Here is a 27,023-nt window from a genome sequence, read left to right on the forward strand (position 1 = left end):
AATAGTAAAAAGGTATGAAAAAAATAATATCAATATAATTAAACTTTTAGTACAAAGAAAATGCCCGAACGGAGTATAAATAAATAATCCAAGTTGTCTTTATCCTCGATAGATGGCGTTGGGAAAATAATCGCGCTATGGTTTCGTAACATTCATTTGGTTAAATATCGGCCGAGCGCTTCGGTACTATCGTAGAAAAAGTGTATTATCAGTCGTATGATTATTTGTCTGTAGTGGTCCTGCTGTTTACATCTGAAGGACTTGTGTAAATCTAAATTGGTTTCGTTGTATTTCTCAATTTAAGTTTATTTGTTGGGTTTTCCTGGTTTTTTGGTTAAACTATTTAACGTAGGTTTAGTTTGATATCGATTATTAGTAGTTACTGTAGTTAGTTTTTTTAATAAAATTGTAAGTCTAATTTATAAATTAATTAGATTAGATTTAAGTCGTTTCTTTTAAATTATTTAGTTTAAGCTTGGTTATTATAGCATAATTATAAATTCGTAATTCGTAGCTTTCTTTAGTTTTAAGTTAGTTTAAGTCCGTTTTTAAACTATTTTTTCAATGCCCTAAGTGAGTATACATCTATTAAATTCAAACGCAGAGCTCATTATGTTGATTTTTGAAGAGTTCCCTGGAATATCTTCCACATCTCATTTTTGAAGAGATCCCGCGAGATCGGGAACTATGTGGTTAAAACCAAAAATTTGCCGGAAGTCACTATTCCACGCGAACGAAGTCGCGGGCAAAAGCTATTTAACAATATAATGTAATACTGAACAGCATCACTCTCAGTCACTTTAATATATCGTCAAGTAAATCCTATAATAATTAATAGTAGGACTACGAATAATCTCTAGATAGTACATCACTAAATTATTTAGTATCGTCCATGTCTGCATAACATACATAACGGGCACCGTAATCTTAATTGAAATGTAAATCTGGACACAAGGACCAACAAGGACCACTGTTTACCTCCAAAGGGTAGGCAGAAGCATATAATGTTAGTTGTGATTTGAAAAATTGTTTCTTTGCATAAAATAATAACTACTTTGACAGTCTTTAAAACATTGGAGTAACTTATAGTTCGATTACAGGAACATTTCCTTGATAAAAAAACTAATTGTTTCCAGTTTCTTAGTATTTCATGAAACAATGTTATCGCAATTGACATTTCGAAATGGGAATGATTTAATTGGATATCAGCAACTTTACTTAATTTCTTTTCATTCTGAAGTCCTTCATCGAAACCAAATCAAAAGACATTTGTTTTGGGGCCATGTTAGTAATGAACTGTAACAATAAACACTAAAACTACACAGTACAACTATACTCATAAAAATGACGCAACTCTTGTGACAAAGGGTACATTTCACGGGAAAAGTCGTAAAACGTCGACAATTATTAGCTGTCTTACTTTCCAATTTATTTCTAAATACAAATTAATCCCGTTGTGAGCAACGTAGAAAATGCACTATTAACTAACACAACATAAATTCATAAGGACTTAGAGATAAAATCGATGCCGGGTGAATAATAGCATTTTGGAGAATAAAAACAGAACAAACATAGTATGTTTTTGTCTGAAGTCCATTCATATTACATTCACAAATATTTTTAATACAATGCATTCGTAACAAAGCATAACTACAGTTCACATATATTTCAGTAAAAAAAAACAGTGAAACTGTGAAAAAAAAAACAAATAGTTTCCACAATCGAGTGAGAGAATAGGAGACTAAAATTAGATGCAAAATTCCCTTAAATATCTAAACATAGACCGTGTGTGTGTGACCTTGTAATGAGGTAGCGTAGAAAGGCCAAGTCGTTTGCAATTTGATTGAATACTTTAGCGCTGTGTTACGAAACCCCGGTTCAAGGTCACGGTCGCAAAACAGCTATGTATTACTTAAAGCACTACAATATGACTACTGAGAATTTCATATTTTTCAGTTTTTTTTAGGGTTGATATATTTTACAAAATTTTAAATGAAATCCAACTTAACTTGATTTAAGTAAGTAAGTATTAAACATAATAGACCCTATTTTTTTTTCAATACAACAAAGAACCATGCTTTGACTTTTAGTAAAGGAGCAAAAGTGGACATTAAAATAGCCTAACATTTTTGCTGAAAGCAATAACTAAAAAACAATTTAGTTTAGTAAATTCAGTACGCCGAACATTAAAATAACACTGAAAACTATTTGTTTGTTCATTAACCCAAGCAAATATTTATCTACTAGTCAACATCAATCGTCATTTACATAGACGATTCCAAAGTTCTAGCTTTAACGAACATTTCTAGCTTTAATGAAAACGACATTATGACCTACAGAACATTTTGACCTTCAACAGAAAAACTGCAATCAAAAATAGACCTTAAATCTAGAACATAGATCAGTATAATAATAAACTGATTGATAACCGACTATAAAGTAGCGAGGGATCAGCATTTGGTTCGTGTGTCAATAAAAACGTTGCACGCGAACTGATCCAATATGGCGCCGACGCGGCGGCCATGACGGGTCACGCAACCACATGAGATTTTATTTCGTAATCATTTGATAACTTGCTATGAGTTATTATGACTTGTAATGTTGTAATGAGCTTAATTTTTGTGTATATTGTGACGCACCGTGTAACTAAAATAAATATTTCTTCAAACAAATAAATATTCAATGTAGATTTGACTCTTGCTCAAACAGAAAGAGATTATCGTTTATGGATCACACAGATCAATTTCTTCAAGAAATTCTCATCATCAGCCTATAAGTGGCCACTGCTGACCAAAGGCCTCTTCTTACACGGAGAAGGTTTGAGCATTAATCACCACGCTAGCTCAGTGCGGGTTGGCGATTTCAAACTCATGCATAAGAAAGGGTGTCTTAAACCACCGGGTCACCACGACATTTTTTTTTTTCAACTAATTCCAATCACCTAAATACCAAAACATAAAAACAACTGAGCTACAACATAATGCTTATAATACCAATACGTAATACTATGTTCCTAGAAATGTCGGTAAGCTGACTTTATACTCTAAGGCACATGAAAAAGTTGGGAAGCGAGTCTATTGTTACGACTATTGAAAAATTCTAGGCGTTAAGCAATCACTGATCAAATTCAAACTACCTACTTGATCTTTTCCCAGCCCATGTATTTTATCCCCATTGTATGCTAGACGAACAAGGGTTAAAGAAAGCTTTGTATTAATCGCTATTATACGCAGACATCGGATTACATCAACGACCCCTTATCAGCAATTTGAAACCTTTTTATATCCCATCACCAAAATATATTTAAATTAAGTAATCCCAACGAGTTAATTCAGCCAATTACTGTTCACATTTCACGCATAGCGTAAATCATTTACAATGTCACAACACCCGATTTTAGCCCTAACCCGTTATAATAAAGTTTAATTTTGTGTGACTGGAGTTCGCGTTTCGATTATCGCGACCAAAGTGACAGATTAATCATTTTGCTTTTTTTTCAGTGTCGAGGGTCACGGCTGGATAGGCGATTGTTTTCACCGTGTTTCCTGAAAATTCTATTGATGAAAAATGTGGGCGATATAGCTTGTGATTTTTTTTTATAATAACCGATGAAATGCTTTCAGCGAAGTTAAAATTGTTTTATGGTTTGGTTACCTATATGAAATAAACTACATCGAATATTGGTAAAAGTATAAAAGTATTGTTAGAAATATTGGTAGAAATATAAAACACTTAAATGTTCCCATATAATTATCTTTCACCAAGAAAACTAGAACAAAAGATAAGGTATCCACAATCACAGCTGTAGCAAATTCTCTAGAAATGAATTATACCAAATTGGGCGCACACGGACATAAGGACCAATTCCGCGTGAGCTGCCTCCTAATGGCAATGATTGTAATAAGCTCCCACAAATTAGTTCATCACAAAATCGATACAACCAAACCGCCAGACTATGTAACAATTCACATTTATATCCCATAGCAAAATTATACACCATTTTACGCGATATTAAACCTTATAACTTTATTATAAAGTTTAGAATTCCGTTGAGTAATCTAAGTTAGCCCGCAGCTGGTAATAAATTTAAATAATTTAAATTTGTTGTAAGAGTACTGAAACAAAGCGGTGTTTCAAAAATATCATATTTCGTTGTTAGGAGAACGGTTTGTTGTAGCTCGTTGTCTGGAATCAGTTTCAAAACTATTTATTTGAAATGAGCATTTATTTAAACTACTTTCGTGTAAACGAACTATGAAAAATAATACTAATTTAAGATTGAACTGAAATGGTTTGGAACTTTAAAACTTATCGCTGTCCCATTATGAAAAAAGGTCTTGATTCAGTAAGTTTCTTACATTCGTCTATATCATACGAAGTATGATTTAAAAACTAAGGCCATTGAAACCCTGTTTTCCTGTCGAAACACCTTAACGACTTAAGAAATAGGACATAAAAACATTCAGAAAATCCTATTCACCTTTTCACTCATATATTCTCATTTTACTATGTACTAAAACTATCTGACAGTAAAACTGAATTTAAATGTAAATTAGGACCAAATTCAGTAATGATCATAGTTCAAAAATCACATCTCTACTTAGATGACCAACTGTCCAATGGTAAATAGGTTACGCCAATAATTCGTTTAAGAGATATATACATACATACATAGGTACAACATATTGTATGTGTAATATAACTCAGCATTAATATACTGGAGACAGTCCAGATTTGCTGAATTGTTACATATCGAGGTTACTGGCACTAGTTCCCAGTTGTCTGTACATAATGTGCTATTTACATGTATTTTGTGTGTGTATACGTTTCTGGTTATTTAGTGTAGAGATTGTTCTTATTATTAAATGTAGTCATGTGTAGTAAATAAATTGTATTCGTTTATACTACTACCGTAAAAGTCGTATAATTAATTAAGCACTAGGTTTTTCTATTTTTTATAAAATAGACGGTAAACGAACAGACGGAACACCTGATGGTACGCCATCGCCGCCCATGGCCACATTAAACAATAGAGGCGTTACAAGTGCGTTGCCTGCTTTTTGAGGGTAAGGAATTTACGGGTTAGTGGGCCTCCGGTTACCTTATCACACAATGAAACGCAACGCAAGCGTTGCTTCACGTCGGTTTTCTATGAGGCCGTGGCATCACTCCGGTCGAGCCGGCCCATTCGTGCCGAAACATGGCTCTCCCACACTTAAAAAACTAATTAAAGCCACTTGCCAGTATAAATATTTTTAATTACAGGTTTTGCACCTAATTATATTTTTAACCTAAGAACGCCACTAAACCATTCAGGCAGTCACAGAATACACATAAAATAATACGTTAATCTCGCCCAACGAGACCCAAAAGAGATAATAAGTATCTGCCAACTTAATAGGGTCAAAGTTAGTCCTTTTACCCAAAAAAAAGGAGGTCAGGCCAGTTCGGCCTAAATCTCCTAGACTCCAGACAAAATGTTTCATTGACCTTTGTAGAAAGACTTTATGTATTCGAGTGAGTTAGGCAGTGAGGTGGCACAGTAAGTAATGGTTTGTTCTTTGGAGCAAATAGACGTGAATGCGGGCCGATACAGCCAGTGAATGATACATGAACCATTTGAGTGAGATGCTGTGAGCCGTGTACACAATACATATGCTGGCCTTATTGAAGCTTTGCTAGATGTTTCAATTGAGTTTGATGGGACTATTAGTTTATATTTCATATCCTTTTGTATGCTAAACTTAATAAAAACAATCAATACATGCACTGTAAAAAATTGCAAAGATAAATATATACGTTGGTGGCGAAAAACGTTTTAGAAAAGATATGGTCCTTCGATACGAATATATTTTTTAGATAATATTCTGAGCTTAAATAACACACTTTGGTATTTTAAATCCTCAAGGTTACACCAAACTATTCTCTACTTTCACACTAGGTCACACGAAACAAATTAAACTAATAATTAGTTCTACTTTCAGTGATGGCGGCCGGAATCGAGTCATTGAGTAGATCTCACTCGGAACAGGATAACAGACTACTCTCAGTTTAACGGCCCGTACATTTGTAGCAGAGGTCGTAACCGGCAGTTTTACGTCAAAACAGAGATAGGGTGGGGAAAAATATACCTTTTTTTAAATTAAAATGTAAGTGGCCGGCTCAGAGATTTATGATGTTTGTCCTCCCGCGACTCCAAATGTTGTGACGTTGGTACGCTTTAAAAATATTTTTAAAATGTATTTTTAATGTTTTAAACTGTCGCAAAGGCTGTTTTATCTAACGCCGAATAAATTTTGATACGTGGAACGGTTTTTAAAAAGTCTAATGGATTATACGTTGGCTATATAAAAACGAAATGAAAATAATATGACGTGATTGATTGTGAATATGAAGAGCTTCTATGAAAATGTAAATTAATGTGAAAAAACATAAATATTTATTGTATTCAAGCAAAAATACACACAGGCAACAGTACTTTAATATTAAAATTAAACACGACACTCACTTTACACCAATTATGTAACAAAATTATTTGAATATTCATCGTTGAAATATTAAAATTAACTGCCAACTATTGTATACTATATTTTTATTCAATTAAATAACATTCAGAGTAAAACGTTTGCAGTAAAACCGTTTGCTATAATTGATTATTATTATGTACCTCCAAATGATTTGCATTTTTCGACTATGTACATTTTAATTCAACCGTTTACATAAACGAGTACGTGATAAATATAAATTGCTATAATTAGTATAATTAACATTCACGCTGAACATTATTTTGTGATTTGATGGGAAACTAATTATGCGGTGGTTGCAATGCAGAACTCGATAATGTTGAACGTTCATGTATTTATATAGGCATTTAGTGCATAAATAATTAGGTGAACTATATTTAAACTGAGTAGTTATCAATGCGACTGCCAAATAAAGGATCTGAAGTATGACGTTTTTCTGAAATGAAAAAATAAACGAAAATTCTCCGCATTAGAAGTCAGGGTTTGTGTAGAGTCCTATATTACATATTACTAAAATCGGTTTATCTAAATGTATCGTCAAATTGTCAGTCATGATCAATTAATTGCCATAAAAAAACTATTTATCTCATAATTAAAAACTATATACAACTAACAATACTGGATAGATATCTCTGCATTATTTTGACGTATTACAATCCCGAGGTTCACAATTTAACATTGCATTTACAGACCGAAAATATAACCCACACGAAACGGGACCCCAAAGTGCCTTTATAAACTTTTTGGCGTGAAATAAAATATTACTCTCACACCCGTACTTTATGACCAAGGTTAATTTTATAAAAAACAAACGTGAAAAAATATCACACATGCATAAATAACAATTTGAATTTGATAACATATGTGTTGTTTATTTTACTTCCTGAGTATTGCAAGATAGATATGAGTCGTATAAAAAAATATGTAAACTCAAAATCAAAGCATTTATTTGAATTAATCCTAACTTAGACACTTTTAAAACGTCAAATCGAATTGTCCGTCAGTCTATCTGTCATTGAAGCTAGGTGCTCGTTGCAAAGTGTAGCTTGGAATGGCATTACCAACCTCTATTATAGGTAAAATTGTAACATATCTATAGACAAGTATATAGATGAAGAAAACAATCGTGAAATATGTTCTAATATCACCAACTCGACAGCATCATAAAAACGAATATCAGAATACATCAATATAAGCCACAAGCTATACACTTGGAAAAATTTCACATTTTACAACCGTAAAATATCGCAGCTGCCATCAGATGGCAATAAAAATAGAAGTTTGAAATCGTTGAGAACGCATAAAGTTCTCCAGCGAGGCTTCACACATCGCCCAAGGCCACATGTAGGTTATGACGAGTAACATCGAACCAGCCAATACTTCAAATGGATTTCCAACTACTAAAGACAATGTTCAATAATATTGTTTCCTTAATATTTGTTCAAACTTGTCTGACCTTCGCGTTTTGTGGTAAGAAATTGATCCAATGGCCTTTCTTAGAAAGAGGATTCGTAGAATAGATTTTCGGAAGCAAAATACATATTTGTTTGAAACTCGTATTAGAGAGTAGTATTGTAACTTTTTCACAACAAAATTATATAATATTTTTCCTCGAATTCCTTGTCTCTATAAAATTTCCTCTAGTACAGCAGAAGATAATAAATGTTAGAGAAAATACACAACAAAAATACCGCACTCTAATCAAATATTAACATAAATGACAACAAAAACAAGCTCCAGCGCCAATAAAGATACAAATTGAAATGGTGGTTCGCGTATAAAATTCATAAAATTATTCGATAAACATACCCTAAATGGGGTCGCCACTAAATCTGGGCACCATATGGAGCCCACTGCTGGGGTTGAATAATGCGACGCACGTGAGGACACTTACTATCGTGCTCTTGGTACTTAAAGTACTCTAATATGTAATTTAGAAGATTATTTTCGGCGTAATAGTGCCGCAGAAAATTCACAATACATTTTCTAAAAGAAAATATTTGGATATAAATTTCATCTTGAATGAATTTTCCGGACAACCTTAAACCAATGTAAACGCTATCCGTTGGATGCGAGAACTAGGTCAAGGCTTTTCAATTCATAAAAGAACATCGTGTAATAAAAAGACAAAAGGACCAATATAGTAATTGTAAACAAAACGTGACAAGATCATACTGAGAATGGATAGATAGTGAGTGAAAGAGATAAGACTTAAAATGACAGAGACGAGACATCGCGCGGACCATAATCCGTCTTTATTACTGGACTTGCACCAGAAAATTAAATCACCCTCCCGAAGATCGATTTCAAACGAGAATGAAATCGAGTCGAAACGAAAACGAATATTATATAAAAAAAAACGTTTGAGATAAACAGGAAAAACGTCAAAACGTTCACAAAAGGAATTCATAAAATCTGATAAGTCTACTTTACAAAGGCAACGATGATTAAGCATTGTGTTCTGTACACAGACCGCAATCCCTTCGTAATGTGTTTGTGAGAATACGCCTTCTAAATATATTTGTACGGAATCACTTGAATGGCATGTTGTATGTAGGTCATGTATCATCCATCAATCTTTGTGAAGCAAGAAAATAATCACGGGGGCCTAATAAATATAGCCTCTATTTTGTATGCCGATGTGTTACTGTACTTTTTTACCAAGTAATCAAATCAATCCTAAACAATATTTACTATCACACGGAGTGAAAAAATGTACCTTGCTAAAATCTACAACTCAACAATACGAAAAATCTCACAACACAAATAAAAAAATACAATATAACAGCTAAACGGCGCGAAGGACCAATCACAAATGAGGCACGAGAGAAAAGGACCAATCGATGTTCACAATAAAATACAATGACAAGCACATAATGTGCAAACACCAATCATGTTGATAACAGCTCGTTTTGCGAACCATCATTACTGTTAGTTCTAACAAATCATACAGACTTTTGCCACAAATCATGGACATGATTTGTTCTCAAATAAGAAGAAATATTATTTTTTGAGCAATAGAAGTTATTAGTTGTTTTGTTTGAATTAGTATCGTAAGATACAATTTCATTACTCCATGGTCTCTGTAGTTTTAATCTAAAAATATTTTTAATCGTTTGTCTAATACTATACTGTTTGGCTATAGCGCAGAATCTAAAGAGGCATTCTCAAATTAAGTGAGGATTTACTAGATTTTTCGATTTAATTTAATAAGATTTAATAAAGTTCCTTCACAATTTACACGTGTGTGACTTTATGTACTTCGCTACATATTATAGCTAGCTACCTTTCCACACCGCAACCTACCCCTTTGAGAAAAACAAACACGATGTTAAGCTTCTTAATTATTTAAGTAAAAAAAAAACATTTAAAAGCCTCGAGACGAGACGTGGTAAATCTCTTGACTTTCCTTTTTGTTCTAAAAATACAAACAAGTTTCCTCATGGTGTTTCACGACCGCACATTATGACAAAACCTGTTTTTCTCTCACAAATCACGGGGACAACAATGTGCACTGAAATTCGTGAAGAAAGGACCTTGGTCTTTGTTCAAAATACAGATTCAATTTTATTTAATGTTTCGTTTACTAGCAACGTAACAACGTAAAAGGTTCTCTTAAATGAACAATGTTTTTATAGATTTGTATATTTAATTTAAAGTTTATTTTATTCTACCATTTTTATTTAGTGTTCTTTTTTTACGTTGGCGTATCTATCAGAGAAAAATGAATTGTTTTTTCTGAAATATTCTATTACTTTTTAATGGAAATATACGGTTACATTTTTCAGAAATTTTATAACAAAATATTATACTTCTGTAGAAAATAGATACAGGTTACGAGTAAAAGTTTTTTATAAAATTATTAATAGTTGAACAGTCAATCAAAATATCATGTTTTCACGTTTAACTAGAAATTTTGGTAATTGTATTATCCCTAATTTGCGAACTAATTTATTAAGCTAAAACACGAAATTACCGAATCTACATAGATTTAGTTCTGGCTTATTACAATACAATAGTAATCAAATCAACAAAGCACAAACTCACTAAGCAATGACAATCACTTATCATTAGCTCAACAATCAACGCATTTACCGTCCGATTACATAACAATGAAATAATTCAGAAATGGTCCTTCGGCCCGCAACTACAGAATATAGTTTCAGCATCTCCAACTTGTTTGTTGGTCCCAAAAACTAATAAATTGATTTAGAAGGGTTTATTGTTTGATGTAAGAGCCTAAGTTACAACAAATCATACAGCCTTCCGACCACAAATCATGGCGCAACAATGCGCTGAAATTCACAGGGAAGCCTTTTGTTAACCGAATGATTTGGCTCCAACATTGGTCCTGTGCTTAGCTATTCGTGAGATTGTTGGTCGTGAGGTTTTTGTGAGAGGTAAATTGGATAATTCTGTTGGATAATTTATTTTCATATGTGACAGTATATTATCTGTTCTTGGTGGCAATATTCACATATTGCTGCTAGTGAATTTGGTGTAACAATTCTACATGTTAATTCAAATGAATACTTTATTACTTAAAACACTCTCAACTAAAATTATTTTGTGGAAATTGATAAATACGCAATCTAAGGTCATTCAAAACAGGTTATAGTATAAATTTACTAAAAGAAATTATGTGCCATGAAAAACTATCATACATACATACATACATATCGTCACGCCTTTAATCCCCGAAGGGGTAGGCAGAGGTGCACATTATGACACGTAATGCCACTGTGTACACCCACTTTTCACAATTTATGTTGTAAGTCCCATGTAATAGGTGGTGAGCCTATTGCCATATACTGGGCACATTTCCAGACTCCGTGCTACTACTGAGAAATTTTCGAAAAACCGAAAAAAGCCCAGTAGCACTGAAAAACTATCATGTGTTTTCAAAATCCTAAATAAAACGTTTTTCCACTCCCAACAAACACCAATAATACTCAAAAACACATCAAACAATAATAATCCTTACTACTCTTTGGTATCACTTTAAAACAAAACACAACCCTTTGCCCGTACGAAGCCAAAACAATGCGTCACTGCGAGAGATCATTGTTTATGGTCGAAACTTTGGCGCCAACGTTGGTTCTCAATTGTTATTGTCTACTGCCACTGCCATATTTCATATTAAGCGTTTACAGAACCTTTAGACTGAAGAAGATATGAATCATGAAACCTGAACCGTCTAAGGCGTTTGTTCGAGAATTATTTTATGCGGTAAGAAAGATGTAACTTGGTTTTAATAATTTTATGATAAAAAATATGTTTTTAAATTATTACTGCTGCTCATTTTTTGTTTGTATATTAACAATTTTTTTTATTTGTGTAGTTGTAAATACGATTACTAAGAAAAGATGGTCGCCTTTTATTATTTATTCATACTACAAAAGCAAGGACTGCTACAACAGAAAGATCTTAAACCTTAAAAGATGTCATATGTAACAGTCAACATACTTATAATACATTAAATCCACCTCCTAAAACACATGTATAACATTAATATACACAAATCATCAACGTAATTGCTTGTAAGTACCAAAAGACCAATACCAAAAGGACCAATATTATCAAACAGCGCAACCAATGTAATCTGAAATCAAACCGCATTGAATCATTTGTCGATGGTCAGTAACGCTATGACACTTGATTGATTTGTAACAGCATTCATCGGCACACACTGTACTTAGGCTTTCGAATTAATCCATCAAATTGCAATCCTATTTCTGACCGTTGCTAAACATGTTTGCTGTTTAATCGTAACACATAATACAATTTTCTTTCAAAGAAATGAATTGGATAGTTGCTAAGTGAAGAAAAAAAGAAGATACTCCCATTTTTATCTCACTAAGAGAAAATAAGAGAAAATTGTTAACAAAAATACATAAAGGACTTGATTAAATTTAACATATTCACATTATATTCAAATAATACCTCAGCTAGGTACAACAGGGGCATCAAGGCCAATTTGAGTCCAAAACTATGATTTACTGCCCTCGAGTCCGCGGGGAGACAAAACTAATTTCACGGTTGTTTCCCTGTCACATTGTCTTCATAAAACGGGCACAAATCGCGTAGGAAATTACCTAACATTTGTTGTAATAGGTAAGAGTACAGTTATTTATGACCAAAGGACCATTTTCTATTTATTTGTGGGCAATTTGGGCAAATGATTCGTCCTTTGTGATGGCGATACGAGACAGAAGGAATAATATATTGAATTGTGTACAAATGTTATTTAGTTATGTTTGTATGGAGTAAAATATGGGTTAATTACAATCTTTAGATTGGTGCAATTTTTTGATAGATTGAAGTAAACTCGTGATCAAAATTTGGATTTGAATCTAAGATAGTATCAAGTTCGAGTGTATGACAAATATGTATGTAGTGTGACAAAGAAGAAAATTATATTGTACACGTTATGAGAAGTAAGATCTTGCCATTATAATATGTATATCAAAATTGCTAACATTTAGTACTGAGTTAAAAAAGTGACAGAAGAAAAAATATCATCAATTTAATCAACATTTGAACAATAAAAGAAGCTGCAACTATAAATAATACATCATCAAAATCTTTTCTTAAGCAAAGTTATAATGTAGCTGAAATAAAATGAAAATAAATCTGTTCTTAAATAAAACAAATGTGCAGCATCACGCGGCTACATCTGACACATGTGTAATTAACAAGATGAATTACACAAGTTTTTCATTGTATGTGTAACACGAACTAATCTAACACTCATTATTCTTCGGATTAATAAGACGTTGTTTGAAAAATAACCCTTATATCATAACTATAAGGGTTCTTTGTTGGATGTATTTATTGATCGAACGTAGGTGTTAGCTTGTATGAAACATAATATATACGAGTATGCCATACAAAGACTGAATAAATGCCTGTTTAAAAACGTAATCTATTTTCGTTATAGTTATTGTAGATGTGAAAAAATATGGTAACATTTTACAATTCATATTTTACATATTGTAATATTCATAAACAGCCTAACATCATTTTTAAAATTAATAATAATCTAGTTTAGACGTCGAAATATTAAACTGGTGTGTACATATACCAATACAACAACGTATTCCTAAAACGCGAATTAATGTAAAACGAACGCCTTACCGAAAATAGCGAATTATCAGCATTCTAAGCTTAGTTAAAATAAATCAGGCTTAGAGAAATTGATGAGCGAGCTCAGTGTTGGCATCTATCGTGAGAAGTTTGAATCAATATCTATTGCTGGAGACGCGTGGAGGCCATCGGATCAACGATATCCTTCGAGAAAGGTCAGAGATTTGTGTGTAGACGGATTTTAGATGCAATTCCGGCGAGGTGAGAGAACAAACTTGTTAACCGGGCGATGTATTTATTTGAATACGAGCTGAGAATTTAGAAATACAGAAATTGAAGGTATAGCTAAGGTTGGTTTATTTAACTGTATTTTCAAACGAAGCCATTTAGCATGTTGCAAAACTATTAGATATCAGTTTATTTCTAAGCAATATAACATTGTAACTAGAATTAGTGTAACATTTTAACTATAAATTACATACATGGAACACTTACTTCTTATATGTTTTTATTTTGTATTTTTCTTATGTCCTTCATATTCTCAGCAGCCTATGTATGTAGCTTTAATATTTGTTCAGATTAGTTCTACGACGAACTTTCTAAAATATTAACAATATAATATTCCCTCTAAACAAGAAACTATTCTCGATAACTATAAACTAGTAACACAATTCTGACCCACTTCTCTCACTTGTATTGATTTCATACTTCGCTCGCACTTCGATTTCAAATTGTCAAAGTTTTGTACATTTGCGATTTTCGAAAACTGTTGTATCGTCAGAAGTGTAACTAAACTATTGGAATCGTTTCACACAGTTCAAGATCGAGAAATTTCTGAAATATTCTATGCTTTTAAAAAGTCATTTTAAATGATAATGAAGAAGTGGCCATTTAAAGATATTGAATGAGTGCCAATAAAATAAAAAATAGATTATTTTTAAGTAAACTACCGTGCATTAAATTCTACTAGACCTTATATTCTTTATTCTCGTGTATCACGAAACGCAAATCAATACAAAAACAAACCACAAATTGATATCTAATGAATAGAAAAACATTGCGCCCCTAAGGACCAAATGGCGCCCTGTATAAAGGCGCTGCGGTCCAAAGGGATCAGATCTCGGTATGGCCTCATCAGCGATCCTCCTTGGCCCAGTTGCCAATCGAGGTCACTGTACTGTACTCCTAGTATCCTTTCTCTGCACTTTCTTTTGTACTTTCAATATAACTTGCTAGTTCTTGTTGCGAAATGGCTCTGGAAATTGACTTTTTATATTTTCTTAGAATATTGTCACTTTCGTTTTATTATTTTTAGTGTTTCAGAGCTGGTACGTTTTCACCTTCATTTTCTGGATAAGGTTAAATATTATTAACTTAATAATAGGTTAAGGTGGGCTCTGGTAGTTGACAACAGACAAAAATTCGTAAGATTATCTTATTGAGATATAGAATAAAGATAAAAATAAGTAACTTACTTCACTAACGAACAAACTGACGGACAGTGTAAATTTTGTCGTTTCAAAACCGTCTATTAAAGGATTAATTGAATAAATGCTTTGACTTTAACATAATATACCAAAGCCACATCAAAGCACTAACACAGTCTTCTAGGAACAACCCAGTGTATCTCTGATGTTTCAACTTAGTACGACGTTCCTATAATTGATATCGATCGCGGAAACGTTTGATGTCGATGTATCTCAGTTAAACCGACGATTTATAGTTCCCGACAGGTGTTGGTAACAATAGTCGGTCCTAACATGTTACCGATCAAATGTATGCGCGACTGTACGATTCGTTAGCGTTCTGTATTGTGTGATTGTGTGCGGGGAACTTTTTCAATTGTACTTTGCGCTGACAGGCCAACTATTAAAATGGATGGAGTTATTTTTTTTTTGTAAATGTATTTTTTATCTAGATGGATTGGATATATTGAAATGGATTTTTAAAATAATTGAATTGAAATAAATTTGAGGTTAGTTGTACCTATCATGATTAGTTTAAATAAATACTTAAGAAAATCCTTGAAAACGTCAAATAGCTTAATGAAATAGGAATAAAACACAAAGCTACGATCTAAGCGTATTTCAAACCAAGGCAAACCCTTTACGATCACGACTATAACCCTGCAATGTGAAATGGCATTTCAAAATCAAAGTCAACTACATAAATAAGGTACCTACGTAACATGGTAGGGGTATATACCAATATTATGTGCGAACCCACATTGCTAGCGTTACAATTCGGAAGTAATAACCCCAATGGCTACGGCTACGGCGTAGCAGTCTACGTCGTAGCTGTCTACGCCGTAGTTATGTAATGCTACAACGGCTGCTACGCGTGTAGACGTTGCTTTTTTCTTCGAGAAATATAAAGTGGTATTGTATTGTGGGTATTTTTTTGCTGAGTATGGCGATCTATTATTATTGTTAGAAATGAGACTCTATTAAGATAGAAAAAGTGATAAGACGAAAAAAATTAAGTATGGATATCTGGAAGTTCATATTCAAATTAAGGAACATCATTTTTATAACAAAGCAATCTGTTCCTGAATTTTATAAACAGTATACAATTTCATAAAAGAAATTAATAACCACCTAAATATTTTACCTAACACGTGAACCGAAAACTAGACCTCAATACGGTTCAATAAACTAAACTAAAACGATTATATTTCAATAAAACACTAAAACTAACAACACCTGAACTCACCACACAGCTAACTGTTTCGACCTTAATAAGCTAAACTACTGATCGATTTGCGATATCGTAGATTTCACTTCGATACGAATTTAATTTACAAATATAAAAGCCTTTTGAGTCAGCAATTTAACACTTATACACAATTCAGTACACCTCTTAACCTTTCAAACTATTTTCACAATAGAGTAAGTGGGTCAGACTCGAACCCACGACCTTCCGGCCGAAAGTCTATTTCGAATCTATTGTTGTATTGTAGTTTGTGATAGTCTGTATGAGCTAGATTTATGCTGGAATTTAGATCACTGTGATATTCTCGGCTTGGGATGCAGTGTGACGTAATGTGCAGTGGCCTTCATGGGATGTGGGCAGTTTTATTGTGGTCGCAGATATAAAAGGGATGTGTAGAAATCAGTTATACATTTGTGTAGTTGATTTGTTTTCATAAAAGTCTTCATTAAATCATTATCCTATTTATAATATCTGTAATAATTAACAACTCGACCAATAACATAAGGTAATTATTTATTAACTATTAAATAACTAAATTGCATCTCAAATTAGTAAAATGACTCGATACAATATCACACATAATTTTTCAAACACACCATTTAATCATCGCTAAAAGTAAGTGAAACTTTATAGATTTAATCAATTACAGACAGTGAAACCTTTCAACTTCCCGGGAAATAGGCTCAAGGAAAACCGAACGAGAAAACAAAATCATCTAAAAATAATATTGGGGAGAAATATATGGGTAGTTTTCACTTGATATCGCGACTAAGATAACGAGATCCTTAATGCCTTGTTGACACTGCGCTAGTACTATAGTCGAGTTGCGAGTATTTAGTAGCTCTCTCTCGCTTTGACTTTAGGACAAAAGTGAGAGAGAGCTAATAAATGAACTTCAAATGTGGTAGAGCCAACACGAATGAGCCGGCTCGACCGGAGTGATACCACGGTCTCATAGAAGATCAGCATAAAACGTTTATATTGTTGTGCCGTGTAACCGGAGTCCCAATTCATCCCATCCTACCCTAACCTAATTCTCAAATCATTAACCCCCAAAAGACCAACAATGCACTGGTGTTACTCGTGTCCATAGGCGGCATCAATTGCTTACCATTAGGTGACCATAATGCGCCTTTGCCGGCCTATCACTAAAAATATACTATAGGTATATACTCACTACTCGACTAAAACACTAGCTTAATGCGAACAAGGCATAAGTGGCCTTGGAGTGAAGGATTATTGTGTTACCACGAGTGAGTTGACACAATTCTGACTTAACCATCAAGTCGCTGGTTCCACTCCACTTAGTCCAATTCAGAACTTTTGGCTGTCATGCCTGGTCTAGAGTGTGGGAAGCTAATTTAATTTCGTATTAGTTGGGAGAAATGTATCACTTTCATGATAGCAAGTATAATTCTACTTATTGAACTTTATTCTTTAAAGTAGTGTGTTAGTTCGATTGTTATGGAAGCTGGGTTTAAAATTTATTTAGACTCCAAGATATCTCGAACAACATATGTAATGCCTTACTCACGTAACTATTTCACGAGAAACTCGACTACTTTCAAGACACGCTATGGGCTCATATTCCATTACAGATAATTACGAATTTTGATCTCACAATAGCCAAATCGGACAGACCATTTAGAAATTAACAGGGAAACATGTTTAAGATCAAATAGTAATCGCTGTCATACTCAGAGTCATTCAATGGTTACTTAATCGTTACTAAGGAATAGTTCAACTAAAAGTCTGAGTGGGGCAGTTAAAGATCTTAATAAAAAGTATTTACAGACGTCACAAGTTACAAGCACGTGTGGAGACCAAATTAACGCTAAACTTGATGAGATCGGTCTGAGAAAGTATAACAATTGTTAACTTTGCGAAACTACTAAGTAAGTGTATCAGGGAATAAAGTTGTGTAGTCCTATTCTCCATCAGCCTGTAACCGCCTTAATACTTAGTCAATAGTCTTCTCACACGGAGGACGAAATAGAATTAATCATAAGACGTGCTCAATGTTGTATTTTTAAATTAAATTAGCGTTTTGAAACGTAGATTTAAGTACCTCTGCCTACCCCTTCGGGGTAAAAAAGCGTGACGTTGTAACGTCAGTTGTAGACTACGTCATGAAATGTCCTTTATATGAATATCTATAACTGGAAATTAATCTTTTCAAAATATGACGACAGTTCCACTGAAAAAGCATGTATACTTGTACTTCAGCTCTAAAAAATCAACCTCGTTGGTAAAATGAGAAACAGACACACAAATCTCAATCATAACACAGAGAACGGACAAATATTTGCATAAAAAATCCATGAACACAAGCCAATGAAATCAACAACAAGCTTGCACATTTCCCTTTGATTCAAAAAACAAAATGGCCGCAATTAAAACCGTACATAAAAAGCTGCGGTTACATTATAAGCTAACAATAGTCCGCGACAGCTATTAACTTGCAGCCGTAAGTTTGTCGCACTAACAATGGATTGTTGTACCGTATTGTGTGCACGCAACGCTTTGATGTGTGGTACAAGTTACGTGATTATAGCGGATGATGTGATGCATTTTATCGTGTCCTAGGATTTTGGATGTAATGTGTTCGATATGAAACTGATAGGAATATGTTGCTCGGGGACTTGAAGTTGAACAAGAACGATATATGTACAATCCATAAAATACTAAACTAGCGACTCGCCCTAGCTTCGCATGGGTGCAATGGTGATATATTATATTATATAAACATTCCTCTTGAATTACTCTATCTATTAGAAAACCCGTATCAAAATCCGTTGCGTAGTTTTAAAGATTTAAACATACAAAGATAGAGAAAGTGATTTTATTTTATACTATCTAGGCATGATTTATAAATCATTTAATAAATGAAACCTATATGAAATTAGTAATTAGTAAAGGCTCCTGAAAGAGGCTCCAAATTATCACAGTTATAATAAATTGCTTGTACGGAGACTTCAAAGAACAAAAATGCCCTCGAAATGCCGTCTTACAGAAAATCTCCAATAGCTCTCAACTTTATATTAGAATCAAAATTAAATAAAATCCAACTTTCTGTTTTCCAGAAAACAAGACATTCTTCTATTTTTCGAAATTCCGCTTATCGCTCATGCCATAAATCCAAATTGCAAATCTGAAAAGCAAACTATGTTCAACTTTTACGTTTAAATAAATACAGACTTATTATTGCAACAATTCTAATAAATTAAATTGATACAAATTGTATTATTATTTGTATTCATTAGAATACAAATACAAATAATTAATTAATCTAATTATAACTAATAACATTGGAACTTGTCAAAAGGATAATCCTTGTACATATTGAAACAGTGTCATTGGAAATTCAACTTTAAACGGAGTTTGTTTAAGTTGTTTCTTGTTTGTAATTATGATAAATGTTTTATTAATTGATATAATGATTTCCTTGTCGCGTGTAGAAGTTAGTTTAAGTTTTGTATTTGTGACCTTTTAATATAAGTTTCATAGTAAAATAAACTTATATGTTCAATTGTTCATAATATTATACTATTGCTTCCTTGAAGATATACCCTATACAAACTCAGAGAAAACTTAAGTGCCACCTATACTTACCAATAGAAAATTAATTTAATTTAAGAGAAACTATGGACATAATCATTCAACAAATAAATTACATTCTATTTTTATTTTGATTAAAAAAACTGGACCAAATATATTTTTCGGATCCGAGGACCAAATACAATAAATCATCATACATCATATCGATCGTTAGTCTTTTTGTCCTAAATATGACCACCATTTTTATCATTTGTTTTATCTGTATTCTATTTATTATGTGTATTGTAATAATATTTAATAAAAACGTAATAAAGTCATTTCTAAAAAAAAACAGCACAACATACTCGATAACACAATTTTGCTAAATTAAATCCTGAGCCAAAGAAATAAGATCTAATTTAATAAAATAGCGATGTTCATTACGTCTTAATGAATATTAGATTGCTAGTTTTGAATATTTAACAAGTAAGACTAAAGATAATTAGTCTGAGTGTCACTTATATCGGTCCTTCGAGTCTATTCAATTTACAAATTGTTTCTTTTCTAATCTAATCAATCTAATTGGTATTACGTTGCCTTCCAATTTCGAAGTTATTTCTTCAAAACGTTAATTGATATAATTTTGTAAAAGTTTTAGGTTATGTAGAAAATATTTTAAATTACTTGAAAACGAAGGAGGTTCAATTCGTAGGAATCTTTGCCGCACTACCAAATTTGCTGAGCTCACAATCTCAATTTTGAAGATTGACAATTTGTAACATAATCAGGTATGATACTAAACTTTACAAAAACCAACATCTTTCATTCGATATTGACCAAAATGATAATTTAATAAGTCTTAGAGAAAATATAGCATCGTTTTCATAGCATACATTCACAAAACTAAGACCAAAACATCTTACACCAAACTAGATACACAAAAACGTATCCCAAGGTTCCACAAAAGCGAATTTCCATCAAATTATCAACAATAAGGGGTCGATACAAAGACCTTTTGGAAAAATATCCCCAGCACCAACACAATGGGTGTGTCCTAACCCTATCTGTAGGCAGGACACGTTCCGGAGCCTAATAGGTACCCTAAGGGCTAACAAAGGAGCTAGCGTGACGAATATTTGATAAAAAGACAACCCTATTACAGGTGTTAAAGGGTATTAGATAAATCTCAGTGTTATGTTCTGTAAGTTTTGTAAGTAGTACAGATATTTTGGGCAGTTTTTGTTATTTGTCTGTATGTTGGAAGGGTGTGGTTTATTGATAAAGATAGGGTATGTTTTTGCGACAGTTTATTCGTACTTTATAATTGGTATGTTAAGTATTATATTAGACCCTAAAAGAGTAAGCAGATTAAAAGCAATAAGAGGTACTCACAGTTGACCTTACCGTATGTATTTTGACGCTGATTATAATAATTATTTTTTACTTTTTCAATACAAAAATCATACCATACCATATTCAATCAAAAACTCAAAAGTACAAACAAACGTGCTATTACATATTTTATAACATAAATATTATATAACATAAATATCAGTAAGTATGTAAACTAATAAGAATATGTAAAATATCCTTAACCGACGAGCAGGCGTAAAAAGACGAAAGACTGTTAATGAAGCGAAAGAGGTATGTAAGATTCATAGCAGTTGACGTTCCATTGTCTCATGGGAGATAGGCGTGAGGTTATCTATGTATGTATGTAAACAGACCTCACACTGAACGTCATAAAACGTGATATTAGTAAAGGATTACAAGTGGCGGATGCATTTAATGTCCTTACTAACGAGCTGAGAGGTTTGCTTTCTATTCCAACCGTCGGTTAAACACCTGATGCCAATCGTTTGAGGTTCAGATATATAACGAGAAGCACAAATTGCTTTGTTTTCACGTTGATTCATTATTGTTGTAAGATATGGTGGATATCTTTAGTAATAAGGTAATTAATTGATTTGTTATTTTACCTCTGGATAGTTTATGCTAAAGTTGATGATATAGCAAGTAGTGTAGAGGTGGTTGTATAATAATGATTTGCCAAAAAAAAACTAGTCATATGGGTCGATTTTATCCCAAAACGCCTACTCACACATCTGAGTAAAGGAGCAAACCTAAAAAAATACTCTATAAATAGATAAGGATCTTGTTACCTAGTATGTAACACAAATAACTGAAACTAGTAGGTGTACTATAAAATTTCACCCACTCTTTCTAGTAAAACATAGCTAAACAACTTGTTATTCTTGTAAAACATTCTGTCATACATAACATTGAAAAATGCCATTTGTATTCCACTTTGACTTTTGAGCAAACATATTAAAAAGCAATAGGAACGTAGTTTCCGTTCAAGTTTCCATACTAATGCGAAAGCAATCAGTAAATTCAGTTCTTAAGAATCACTTTATGCCAGCGCCAGACATGTGCACACTTATTTGTTCCCATAAGTCTTTACATTATTTCACACGGACAACATAGTAACAAATTTCTGTACACAAAAGTGTGCACATGTGTGGCGCCAGCATTAGAATAATATATTTCAGATATTCAAACATATATTTCAAACATTTATCTCACCAATACGAATTTACTAATGGTTTTCGACACACCAATTAACTGAACAGCCATTCGCCCAACCGTTTGCGTTATGCGTTTTCTCTAAAATAAACTCTAACATATGAAATTTAAAACATGAAATTGAATGGAAAATATATAAAACTAAAATGTGCACTGAAATTTCAACTTTAGGGTGTTAATTTTATGGTTTAGGTTCCCATGTTTGTATAAAAGATCATTGATTATAAGTTTAATATAATATAGTTCGATTGGTTTTGTGTACATTGCAGAGTTCTAAACTTGTGTTAATTAATTTTCGGATAAATTAGAATGCTTCATATTTCGGGGAAACCTGACTAGTGAATAATTACTTATATTTAAAGAAAATTTTGTCTAGCCAATAGCCAAAGCCTTCATCAACTATTTATCCTATCACTCTGTGTTATTGGTGAAATAAAAACGACACAAGTATTGAATCGCCACTCGCTTTAATTGATTATAAAAGAGAAAAAAAAATCCTTTAAAAATACGCAGATATATAAGTACTAATATGTTTTTGGTCCTTTAGTACGCCAATATCCAAATTGCATCATATAAATTTTACCAACCATTTGCACTTACCAACACAATACCCTTACGAACACTAACTAGCAATCCAACCACCCGTTTTATAAGAAAATTCCAACAACCAACAACCACTGACGACCTTTTAATCGTCATTCAACATAAAAGTTAAAGATAACGACATTTTAATTCACATTCTCTAACATAACCACAACACGATTTAACTACAACATTAAACTCATAGCAATTAACTAAAAGCGTGTGTAATCTCTCAATTCATTGCTTACTTTAGAATATATAGGAGTAATTTCTCAGCCTATTAGAAAATCGACGTGAAACATGTATGAGCTTATCGGAGGACCAATCCTTTCCATTCCTCCATTAATAATCCCCCCATCTCTAAATCCCAATCCCTAAATCCCCAATCCTCAAATCCCTAACCCCAAAAGGCAGGCCACGCTCTTTTAATTCCTCCAGTTTTACGGGTATCCATGAGCAGCACCGATCGCTTACCATCAAGAGAACCGTATGCTCGTTCGCCGCAATACCCCCTAAAAAACCTTCTCTAACATAACTTAAACTCAAAGCATTTAACTAAAAGCGTCTCCAATCTTCTCAATTCATTGTTAACTTAACCATCGGTTAAGATTGAACTGTTTAAAGTCGGTTTAATTAAAGTGTCTCATTAGTTGTTAGGTGAAATAAATAAAGGTAACGACTCCCCCGGTAGAGTAATTGGTTTTAATATGTTGTGGTTGGTGTACTGGTAATTTTGTGGCGTTTCCACTATCATGTTTGTTATACTACGTTCGGTGTGAATTGGTATTGTTGTGGTAGATAAAATGAAGTGTCATTTTCATTGCAAATTGAAATATACATTGTAAATAATATATTACAATTATAAAACGCTTTTGCTTTTATGATTTAACCATAGATTTTAAAGCGAAATCAATTTTATCATCACACAAAAAGCTAATAAAAACGAGATTTTCTCTATATTATTCAACAAAAGCCTGAGCCTCTAGAGAACTTTGAGATCGATCAACAAAAACTTAATAGTAACCTCAGTTACTGAACTTAGTACTCGCCCTTGATACTTCTAACTCGAACGAAATTACAAAATTAAACAAGTCTACGATTTTCATCCACTTAATAAGTACTTGAGGTACATTTTTATTAAGTACTTCTACTTAGTCAAAGAATGTATCAATTTCACACTTAAGTTATTTGTCAAAGAACCGTAACTTAGTCGACAATTTATCACCTAGCTTTTATCAACTTAAAGCAACTTTAATAACGCCTTTATCACTTAGTGTTTTGGTCCGCACGCAACGCAAAATAAATGATTATTCGCTGCTAAATAAATTGGTAACTAACAACACAATTACATTTTCAAATCATGGGCAGTAATAATTAATTAGTAATGATTAATTGAAGCACATTGCTTTCACAATGTACACAGACACACGCATTCAATAAATTCACGTTGATAAATCGTCTATTGTTATGTAATTTGATGTCATCATGACGTTATAATATCCTTTTTTGTTTACTCGATGAATTCATTTTGCACCTACTTCTTTTGTTCTTTTTTCAGTATCTAATTCTAAAAACAACAAACGTGTGTTATTTTGACCTGCACGGTCTAAAACGGTCGATAAAATCTCGTGCGAATCGAAGGACCATTTCCATTTCGGTCCTTCGGTCCTTCTTCGAAACTCGTAAAAAGAACACCTTTCAAATAAGTAACGATAAAAAAAGAAATGACTCACGATGGCGGGATCCCTCCGACGAACACATCCGAGTTTGAATTGAACTTCCCGAACGCAAACTCTTTGCCTCGCGACGTCTTACTTTGCGTAATGCCATCCACAGTTAACGACGTGTGCTCGTCGCGTCGCGCCACCTGGCGGGAAAAGAAGGGATTAATCACGGAATCTACATGTTTCAAGCTTTCAAGTAGCCTTTATCCGGCTTTACTGGGAGAAACATGTGAACAAATGTTGAGGGTTTTGTAAAAAGAAATTATGTAAGACATTTCGTCAAAAGCGACACTTGTCTTGTTACGTAAGTGCGTGCTTAGCTGTCTAAGATCCCTCATTACGTGTACGCTCTACGTGTCTTGGGAATTTATTTCTTAATGTGTACAGAGAAATATCGGATTTATGTTGTCTTCTTTTACAGACAGGTACTGGAATTGTATACAACTTTGATAAATGATTTTGCGACTTTAATCGCCTTGCTTAGTTTAGCCGTAATGGTTTTAAAAAAAGACTTATTATTTCGATCACCATTAACCAAGTTGAATTTAGGCCAAGAATGTGTGCTAACTTAGCTACCTTCACAAAACCTTTGAGGACACAAGGGCGCAAAACCATGTTATTTTAGTACACATTATTCGAATATAATAGAAATTCATCGATGTTCGCAGTACAGCTCCGAAGTGAATACAACGCATTAGAAGCGTAATTAATTATACTGTCATACGTAGCGTATCTACGGAGGATTAAAGGGATCCGTGACGTCATTAGTGCACAGATGTAGACTGCTTTTGTTCTGGGATCATCCTTGGCTTATATCCAGTGAGCGAAGAAAAATATATTTAGACCTGAGAAGGTTTTTAAGCACAAGATAACAGATATATAAATACTTGACTAAAGCAGACAGAAGAAAAAATTTGGTATCGACAGTTTATTGCTTACCTGAACTTTATGCCAGTGTCCATCGTTGAGGTTGCTGCCCACAGTGATAATCTGGGCACCACCACCCAGATTATACCTTAACCGCAACGCTCCATTAACAAGTTTCAGTTCAAAAAAATCATAAGTGCCACCGTCGTCCGTATACAAAAGTAGACCGTTGGGCTGGTCAGTTTTGAATTCTAATTCCAATGTGCCATTCAGGCCGGCGTTCCATTTGCGAAATTGGGAGTACGGGTTTTGTTTGTCGAGAACGAATGCGAAGTTTCTGTTGAAGGATAGTGAGAGGAGACAGAAGAGTATGTAGCGCATGGTGGCGACGTCGGAGGGCATTGCTAGTCAACACGTCACGCGACGCCCGAGCTGTGACTCCTTCTGCGTTTCATTTCTTGCGTCTGAAACAAATTGAAATAATTTCGTTAATGAATTATAGAATAATGTTTTATGAAGGTCGATTGGTTGTCAATAAAGTTATGTCTAGGACTATTGATGTTGTCTTTCTATTGTATGCTTGTTGTGTTACATTTAAATTATGTTTATGATTAGGGTAAAATTACAATTGTCCTATAAAGTTTGGTTTTGTTATAAATTTCAGAATTATCATCCTACGAGCTACACTCTGACTATTATTATTTGGAAAAACAAGCATGACTGGTGCTTCGAGTGTCCATGGCGGCGGCGGTCGATACCATCAAGTGATCCGTCTGCTCGTTTACTTATACCTCCACTGAAAAAACTCTAGACTAACAACCGTATTTTCCACGTACACACCCTACAGTTGAAACCAGACACTTAGATACTGATCTCCCAACCACATTATTGTCGAGGACTATAATATTGAACAAGTATGTACACAAATTCTGTAATAACGTCAAGATGGATCAATTTTGATGGACGATGTGTCCATCGATTAGTCCCTAATGACACGCCTATTGAGGACATGTCCTTTATATTTATAGTTTAAAGGAGGGTCGGAGGTCAGAGGGAAGTTTAGGGATTGCAGGGTGGGAAGAACAATGGTTTGGGTTTAGTTGCAAGAGTTGCAAATAATCGTTGGGAGGATGACAGTAAAGTTTTTATCATTCATTAGAACTAGAAGAATTTATTTAACATTCATTAGAACTATAGTTTTTCATATCGATACGTTGGTGGTCCACGATGTTCCTTTGGATGGTCCAAATTCTTTGTGAGACTATTGTCCGAATACTCAAATGCTATTCAATTTTGAGACGCTCTCAAAACTAGTTCTGCCCTTATCAATGCTTTATAAAAAGACAGAGATAGCACGATATTTAAGAACAACTTAAAATTGAGTAGCGTTTCAGTATTCGGGCAT

At 33.4% G+C, this 27,023-nt stretch overlaps 1 protein-coding gene across 3 annotated transcripts in view; it reads right to left on the bottom strand.

The window, feature by feature from the left end:
- Window positions 1-27,023, bottom strand: part of LOC118275848 (neurexin-1) — a 179,591-nt gene that overhangs the window by 127,820 nt on the left and 24,748 nt on the right. For all 3 annotated transcript variants that reach the window (XM_050695468.1, XM_050695467.1, XM_050695466.1), the window contains exons 2-3: window positions 25,691-26,082; window positions 24,761-24,894 (exon numbers count right to left, since the gene is read on the bottom strand). In XM_050695468.1, the coding sequence (XP_050551425.1) occupies window positions 24,761-24,894; window positions 25,691-26,020 (464 nt within the window). In that variant the 5' untranslated portion in view covers window positions 26,021-26,082. The remainder of the gene's footprint in view (window positions 1-24,760; window positions 24,895-25,690; window positions 26,083-27,023) is intronic.

This window comes from Spodoptera frugiperda, chromosome 8 (assembly GCF_023101765.2).
Source record: "Spodoptera frugiperda isolate SF20-4 chromosome 8, AGI-APGP_CSIRO_Sfru_2.0, whole genome shotgun sequence".
NCBI lineage: Eukaryota > Metazoa > Arthropoda > Insecta > Lepidoptera > Noctuidae > Spodoptera > Spodoptera frugiperda.